Below are 8,978 nucleotides of genomic sequence, written 5' to 3'. Positions count from 1 at the left end.
TCAAATTACATTCTGCACGAAATATTATACAGTCGAAGCTCTCTTAACGGACACTCTCGTAAGCGGACAGCTCTACTTACGGCCGCCTTGTTTGAAACCCCGTTTTAACTCCCATACAAAACTCTGTATCTTTACATTCTCGTAAGCGGACATTCCCGTAAGCGGCCGCGGACACCTTCAGAGATTACGACTTAGACTTTTTCTTTGTTTTTAAGCTCCCGTAAGCGGACACTCCAAAGAAAATCCTATTTCACAACCTCTGTTTGTTTTTATCAATCAACTTCACATCACCAATCGTCACAATGATTTTACAGTACCGATTACAGTACCATATTTCAGTGTTTGTTTTGTCGTCATCCACGTCCGTCCGGTTATTGTTAGCTGGGCAAGCTCCCGTAAGCGGCCATCTATCCCCTACACCTCTAGTGGCCGCTTACGAGAACCATTCTCGTAAGCGGCCAGCTCCAGTTGCGGACACTTTTTTCGCGTCCCGAGGGTGTCCGCTTACGAGAGCTTCGACTGTATTTTCTATCCTTTTGCCCGAAACTTTCAGGAAATTGAAAATCTTGTTGGACAGTACTGCCTAAAAGGCAGTTGATAGAATTGGATAAGAAAATAGGAATCACTGATACAGGAAATTTTAAAACATTATTTTGCCTCATTTTGACGGGATTCAGGTTTTTCAAAGACTACCGGTAAACGGCTGTATCTTGTGTGTGTCTATTAAACGATCTTGCTATGGTTTCGAACGCTCTAAGTTACAGGTCAATAAACAGACCCTCTGTACAGTAAAAAACGTTTTGGGAATAAGCCATTGTGAAATCATTTCGTAAAAAACCTTTGTACTGTGTGGTGTTTGTTATCAAGTAGGTTCATAGTACGTTTTTACTGCACAGTGTATAGCCTAGAGAATTATTATTAAGTGTGTTCTGTTTTATTAGCGGTTTATACTGTAAGGACATTTCGTAGTTGGTATAGCAGATCTAAAATAAGGCAAATTTCCCTTATTCTCTAAATGCTTGAATTGGTGCAGATTAGTACGTCTATTAACGAGAAAACAAGAATAAAGGATACTAAAACGGGCAGTAAATGTATGCAAACATTGAATAAAAATGCCGAAAATAACATTTTCAAGTATCAACCAAGTATTTCTAATTTTTCTGGTGGAGGCATGCCCATCTAGGGACCTCGCACTTTGGCGCTCGAAAAGTACCTTGCCGCCTACTTTCCAAGTCAGGACATCTAGAAGGCTTAAACCCTTCTTAATTATAAACAGGTACGAGTGAAAGGCTAAGGAGAGGGAAAGAGAGGGAAAATTAAAATCTATGCTTGATTTTATCACGCAACCTTTGACTTATGTTGTTTTCTCACAAGAATATAACTTAAAGTGAGGTGCTATCTGAATTTATTGAAATTTTAGTAGGTAGGTTTAAAGAAGGGATTGAAGCACGACCACTCCAGGTTGTCAGGGGACTGTTTCGTGTCCGTCTACCAATTTTTAACTTCAAATTCTAATTTTAAAATCACATTAAATTTTTAATATTTTTTATTTGTCTCAATTTTACTAATCCTTTGAGAAAAACTATCGCCTCCAAAATATCCAAAAAAATCAGCGAAAAGTTATAAATCTAAATTAAAAATTATAAATTTTGGTTTTCCTGAAACGCGAACGAGATATTTCCGAAAATGGGTTTCAGTGTTTCCCAGCCCTTATACTTTGAGTTAGTACTATAATTTTTCATCAATTGCTATTACAGTAATTGTATGAAACAAATGCCCAATCATTGGTCAACAAGTTTTGATCATTTTCTTGACAATAGTAGTTACACGATTAAGAGTTGTAGCACTGTCCCATCAAAGTGTAATGGCTGGAAAATACGGAAAAGCGAATAGTTAATTATTAACCGCCCGATTTTAAGCTTCTCGAGCTTCTTGTTCATAAATTTAAAACGGGCAATTCAGAAGCCATAAACGGCATCTTAAACAACTTTTACAACTGGCATGGCAACAGCTACAAACATGTTGATTACCGGATCTTTTGCAGACCCGGATTAGTGAAATATATTATGTTTAAAACTCATCAAGTAAAAAAAAAATGATTAGACTCTCAAGGTTCTCTTAACAAGTCAACAAAATTGAAAGGCAATCTGATACCAAAATAGCCCCTCTTTACAATTAAACGTATGGCTGCCGTGATTGACTCTTACAAACGTAAAGTAAAAAGGAATCAAAAATGTTTTTCATGACGTAAGTCGATCCGTTGAAAACCTAAGAGGAAGCGGCGGACAATCTGGGTACAGATAGTGGTCCTGCTGCTTGTCTCGAAGTGATTGAAATAACGTCTTTAAATCACAATGTTGTATCCCAGATATCATTGCGATACCACAGCTCCTCCAGGAGGTCTCGAACTTGTGAGGCGTTTGGTCGAACATCCGGGTCTTGTTCAAAACACAAATGTACCACTTCGTGAAGCTAGAAAAATAAAAAAAAAGATTCAAGGTCTTTCTGAAGAATATTGTAGTTATTAAGGTTACTGATAACCTCTTGGGGTGCCGTTCGGAAAATATTTCGTACGCGCGTCTTTTTCGGTGAAACCATGGATAACTATATATCTTTGGAAAGGTTATGAAATGTAAAATCCAAATATATAAACATATTGGGAATTTATCGCTTTGATCAGCGCGCGCGAGCCGTCAAACTTGAAATTATCGATGTTCGCTTCGCCGAATTACCCGCATCAGTCCGCGTTCTCTCTTACATCAAAACAAACTGCATTATATCACTCAGCACATGATAGGCTATCAAAGTGTGTCGGGCATTTTGGATCTTTCTATTGGTTTCTGAGAAAATAGGCTCTGAAGTTGGCCAATAGGAAATTTTTCGTTTCGCGTCACGTAAAGAGGTGTCAGAGGAAAAGTATTTCGAATATTCTAAATGCCCGACACACTTTTGTGCATCAATATCTCATGATCATTTCGGCCAAATTTCTTTAAAATCCGACAAATCTACATACCCTATTAATTTATTTGAAGAGAGGTGATTCAAGAAAAAATAAACCTCGAGTTTTCGGCCGAAAAGATTTTACTAGTTTTCACACCTTGTCAACTCAGGTGTGAATGCAGCCCATGCCGCCGACCAATTAAAATTGCACATACAGCCCCCTGATGTCGCTTGTTACAAAACAGTCTCGAATTCGTGGGAAAAGTTATTCGCTACTCAATCTGCAGCCATCATTGTATTTGTTATCCATGGTCATAATGCCAATAACGAAATCGGGCGCGCGGAATTCGAAAGCAACGAGGCAGCGAGGTAAAGGCCGTTCCAAAAATACTACGAACCCTTGTCGCTGGCAGCGAGCTGAGATTTCTTCGCTTCATTGATTGAACTTGTTGACCTTTGTTCGCTTTCTTAGGCCCGGGCTTTTTCTTTCCTTTAACCCTGGGCGAACTCTCACGTTTCCGCTTTTCTGATCGTTTCATGATCGTTTCTCCTTGCGTTGACCACGAATAAAACACAAACTCTTCGTGAACAAATTACGTAATTCGAGCATCCTGGATGTATTCCCGCGTGAAACTCACCAGAGGTCCGAAGCGTTGACATGTTATAACACATTTGGGGATTAACGTTTTAGTCTCGCAAAACACAAAATTTGCAATAACTCTGCTAGAAAAATTCGTACTGAAATAATATTTTTAAAAAATGAAAACCAGAAGAGTGGGCTATCTCATGACAGCTTTTTACAATTTTGCAAAATTCCGCCCCAAAAAGGTTATCAGTAACCTTACATAACGGAACTGTTAACCTGAATTTCAATCCATCGAACATTCTTATATTTTAGTTTACGCCGGCTTCTGAACCTGAACTGGCTTACAAAATTGACGTTTTCAATTTTGGTTTTTGCAAACCTAAAAAAAAAACAGTCCCACACTCAGTAAAGTGGATTTTATATGAGCACAGAAGCAATATGATAGCACGTCCGAGCATAATTATAAAGTGATAAGCAGTTTTTTTCAAGCTATGTCGTTAGGAATAATAGAAAAAGTCTACCGTTTACTAGCATACAGTAACACGCACACAGAACATCTACTAGATTTCGGTACTTCCTTCATTTACTAAAGGCTGGTTCTCATATGATCGCCCCGATCGTCTCTGTTGCCTCTGTCGCTTTAAAAAGTTTGCTTGCGATCGGGGCGATCTTATGAGAACATTACAGAGACGTCTGCGACGATCGGGGCGATCGCGATCGCTTCGATCGCCCGTGTTCTATCCGGGCGATCGGTCGCAGACGGTCGTAGATCGCGGCGATCGCGAACGATTATATGAGAACTACTGCCACAGAGGGAGACGATCGAAGCGATCCAAACTGTCCCATGGTGCATCAGTATTACCCAGAACTACGTTTCCCTTTGGCCTCCCTTTTGCTTCTTCGCCGTAAAACGGCAATAATGAGAAGATAGGAGGCCACGAATTTTGCCTTTGCATCGAAGGCTGCCATAAGCGATATCGTAGTTTTGAAAAAACACACGTGCGTCGATCGGAATAAAAGCGAATATTCATATGCGGGAACAAAAAAGAGATCATGAATTATTATCTTGGTTGATTAACCCTATTTTGCATATACCAGACGATCGGGGCGATCATATGAGAACCCCCTGATCGCTTCCAATCGCTTCGATCGCCTACGATCGCCTCAGAATTTGCAAACGACAAAAGCGACAGAGAAGATCGGGGCGATCATATGAGAACCAGCCTTAATCCTCCGACTTGCGTTAATACTCAGCCCCCACGACAGTAAACAACGGCTGGGGTTTGAAAGGGTGGCTCCAACCTCCGGGGATATTAAAAGAAAAAGATTTAATCTGCAGTATTCATGCATTTAAAACTGACATATATTAAAAAAACATACCTCCCCAATCTTTTCAGTCTCGAGGCAGGCCTTTATCAACTCAGCCAACATAAAACCAAATTGCAGAACGTTCTTTCCTAGAATGTCCTTTACCGTGTGTCCGTTTTTTACACATTCAGGGAAGTCGCGATAGATCCATTGCGCAGAGCCAAATCCTCCTAAAACTGCTGTTATTGGCGGCATCTAATAAACAGAAATAACAAGTAATGTTTGCATTAGATTTTGGTCGCTAACTTAAGCTATTGAAAGTTTACATGGTTAAGCCTGTGTCAAGACCGAGTGAGAGAAAAACAAGCTTACCCATTTGTTGCCAAAGAAAAAAAAGAGAGAAAGACAACTACAATAACAACAACAACAAGTGCACCACTGACAGCAAAATAAAAAAAAAACTGGAAAACGTAATATATATATAATAAAAAACAAAAACTGACGTCTGAAAATGCGAGAATATTGTATTAACGCCTTATTAACCTTCGGACAAGGGGCGGTAGTCGTGGATATCACCTGCTTCCCGAGAGGATTTACACTATGATGCTGGAACCAGAAACAGACAATCCGTAATGTAATTTGTGTCTGTAATTTGTAACGACTGACATCCGCTTGATTGTATTGATCTCGAAAATGCTCAATAAAATACTGAATTTGGCATATTTTTGGATCCTTAACTGTGATCTACTGTAAGCCAGATAAATAAAGTTCAATTACCGTTTTATCGTTTATATGGTCTTTTGTGACTTGGGCAAAGGGCATAATTTCGCTGCGCATAAATAAAAACCTTAAGGGGGAGGGGAACAGGCCCCTTATTGTGGGGGTTAATGTTCAGCGGGATCAGGCAAGGGAAATATGGGACAGCTTTTTACTGTAGCTTGCTTTAAAACTTTATATTGACTACTAAAACAAATACCGTTGTGTTAACTAATAATATAAAAGTTAACATATTGTAGTGTAGAAAAAAATACCCTAAGTCCTCTTCCAATTAACACGGTGGATGCTGTGATGTTGTTATGGACAACGCCGTTTTGTTCCAAGTGTTGTATGGCGTAGATCAAGTCAATAGCAACAACCAAGACGGCATCTAGGTTAAGAGTGCTGTTTCTCAAAAACTCATCCAGCGGCGTACTTGACTCAAAGTCATAACATAGCAAGCTAAATTTAACAAAAAAAGTAAAAAGCGTCATTAATATCTGACCCCTAGAGGTTTTGTTTTTTGCTCTTTTAGATTTATGGAATATATTCAAACATCTGAATTTTACTTCAAGAGAGGATAAAGGAAATGAAGGGACTTGAAGGGTTGTGCATGTGCCTCCTAATCAAGAAAAAAGAAAACAGTTTCCCACTTAGATTCGGATTTATAGTATCAATATTTATGAAAAAATAATAATAAAAAAAGGCGTGAAAACTCACTAAGATAGATGGTTATACTTACAATGAGCTTTTCTTGAGCCTAGGAAATCTCCTCCACTTGTAATTTGACATACATTTGTCGGCTAGCAAAAAAATGGCGGAACTTGACAGTATGAAAATATAACTTTGATAAAAGTATCTGTAAATTGGTCTGCATTTTAAAGCGAAGTGCTTTTAGTTAATTAAATGATGTTAGCAGAAAAACTTATCAGTGGGAAGAAAATAAATGCAAAATTTAATATAAATCAATTCAAAGAACTAAGACCCTTATAAATTACCACTGCAAATCTAATTGATTGATAGTTAATTAATTAATACTGAATTAATTAAATTTTATTTATTTGCTGGGGAGGAGAGTGAGGGCAGCATAAAAAGTCTAGGTCGAGCTTTCATAGATTTTTTGTTACTAACTGATTTATGCAATGATGTACCTTCCAAATGTAACTTAGATAAACGCTTTTAAAGTTGAAAATATAGGCCATCCTCGACACTGCAACAGCTTTAAACTTGCAAAAGCAATGACCAATACTCCCTTGTAGTTTTATTTAATATTAATTTGTGTACTGTTCCCGCAGATAAGCCGCACCATCGATTTCGAGCAAAGATTTTTAGAAAAAAGGTGCGGCTTATCTGCGGGTTTTTACGGTATTAATATAACTAAGGTAAAATATGGTATTAATGTATACTTCGAGCATGCCAGCAATATTTGAGGATGTTAGGGTGTCCATCTCCATCACTGAGCTCCTTAACTAACTCGGTTTCTTTTCTCCAAGCGTCCTCCTTAACTTTTGAGAAATGTTTGATCAGTCGCACGGACATATCTTTTTTATTGCCTGACCACGCTGCAACAAATCCCTGGAAGAAATACCAGAATCACAAATGTATGTATGAAAGCTTAACTTATGTTGGCAATATTTGTATCATTTTTAGCCCCTATCTACGCAGCATTATGTAGCATAGTGAAGGTCAACTTAGTTGTATGCGCAATTTAAGTAATTCAGTACAAACAAAACATAAGATAAGGGTTTCCACGGTTGGATGTAATGACCCTTTTTTCGTGTATTCGTCACAAGTCTTACTATATATGGGTTATTGACCAAGCGTGAGGTCAAGATGGCAGGATATTGGCCAAGTTCTTTTTTTGCGTGTTTATGGACCGAGACGAAGTCGAGGTCCATAAACACGCAAAAAAAGGACGAGGCCAATATCCTGCCATCTTGACCGAACAAGCTTGGTCAAAAAAGGATTTATTATTTGAATTTTGTCGAGTACTGAAAAGGAAGCCAGTTGCACGCACAATCAATGGCGCACGCTAAAATCGTTTCATTGGTTTAAAAGTTTAAGGAGTGACTGTCAAATTCTTGAATGAATCGAGTTGAAGTAAAACGACGCGACAACAGCGAAATTCACCTCTTTTTAACCGTCAAAAGGATATTGAAATGGCTAAAATTGCGAATCAACGTCGGGTTTGAAGCCTTAAAGCAAGAATGTCCATTCCATCTGGCCGCCAGCTTTTGATTATTGGACGTTTTGCAGAGTATTTGCTCACTTCTGGCGCATTTGTGGTGCAAACCTGCCCTGACACGAGCTGAATATTGAAATTGTGATTGTTGAAAGCGTTTGGGACTTACCACTTCTGATCACGGGAAAAGCTTGAACTTTCCCTACATCGTTGATATAAATGTTCGACCCGACCTTATTCGACGTGAGCGTTTATAGAGGCTTCGGTGAAAAGATGTTTTAAAAGCTTTCAGTGCCTGGTTCGCCGTGCCGTCCGCTTTCTTCCATTTTGAAGATTTTACAAACGACTAGTTTTCCGAAGTCTTTATTCTTCAGGTATGTCACTGACTTCTCTCCCTTTTCCGCCGAAAAAAACCGATAACATGTCTTCAAGTCGCTTTGCGTTTTAATTTTTGTATTAGGTGGTTGTTGTGGCAAATAAAATTCACGAAACTCGTTAGCATTTGTTGATTAATTTGTTTGTTCTCATTATTTCACTTCAATACCTATTTCTTTGTTATCGGACCCCATTTCGCTAGAAACAGACAGAAAATACTTGTGTTGTTTCGGAAAATACTTTCATAGCTCAAATTTACGACTGAAAAGCTTTTTGAAGTAGCGACGACGGAACTGAAAAGTTTTTTCGCTTGCGGGAACACAGCGGGCGATCCCGAGCGGTCAAGATGGCTCCATCTTGACCGCTCGGGTAGCCAATCAGAGCACGGGATTCGTTTCATCTTGACCGCTCACGGAGCTAGTAAAATAAGGTCTAATATCGATATAGTACACGTTTTTCTCACTTGGTTTAATTTAACCAATACAGCAGAAATACTAATTACTGTTTGCAGTATGTTTATTTGGTTGTTTAGGTTGGCTCATATAATTTATCGATATATCACAGATATCGCTTTCAGATAATGATTAGATAAAAGCATTCTCCTTCTTTACAAAGCTTCTTTAAAATCATTTGCTCGCCATCTGCCTAAAAAGTTAAAGGGTCAGGTTGAATTCTGTTTCAATGCCAGGTGTTATGTCAATGTCAGGTGTTGAAGGAGATACTATCTTTGATGATGCTCCAATTTGGTTTTTGCAGCATAAAGAGATTTAGGAGAACTGCTCTTCACGTTAGTCGCTGGTGTCTATATTCTTCTGTACAGTAATTAAGCAC

General features: G+C 38.6%; 1 protein-coding gene across 1 annotated transcript in view; it reads right to left on the bottom strand.

Annotated features, from left to right (window-relative positions):
* Positions 1-1,523: 1,523 nt before the first annotated feature.
* The window catches only part of LOC144655982 (uncharacterized), a 77,905-nt gene continuing 70,450 nt past the window's right edge, over positions 1,524-8,978 (bottom strand). The window contains 5 exon segments of the mRNA XM_078516183.1: positions 1,524-2,472; positions 4,907-5,089; positions 5,866-6,052; positions 6,333-6,393; positions 6,997-7,165. Of these exon segments, the coding sequence (XP_078372309.1) occupies positions 2,350-2,472; positions 4,907-5,089; positions 5,866-6,052; positions 6,333-6,393; positions 6,997-7,165 (723 nt within the window). The 3' untranslated portion in view covers positions 1,524-2,349.

This window comes from Oculina patagonica, chromosome 6 (genome assembly GCF_052425735.1).
Source record: "Oculina patagonica isolate OP01 chromosome 6, crgOcupat, whole genome shotgun sequence".
Lineage (NCBI taxonomy): Eukaryota > Metazoa > Cnidaria > Anthozoa > Scleractinia > Oculinidae > Oculina > Oculina patagonica.
This window is presented reverse-complemented; position numbering and strand designations above follow the sequence as displayed.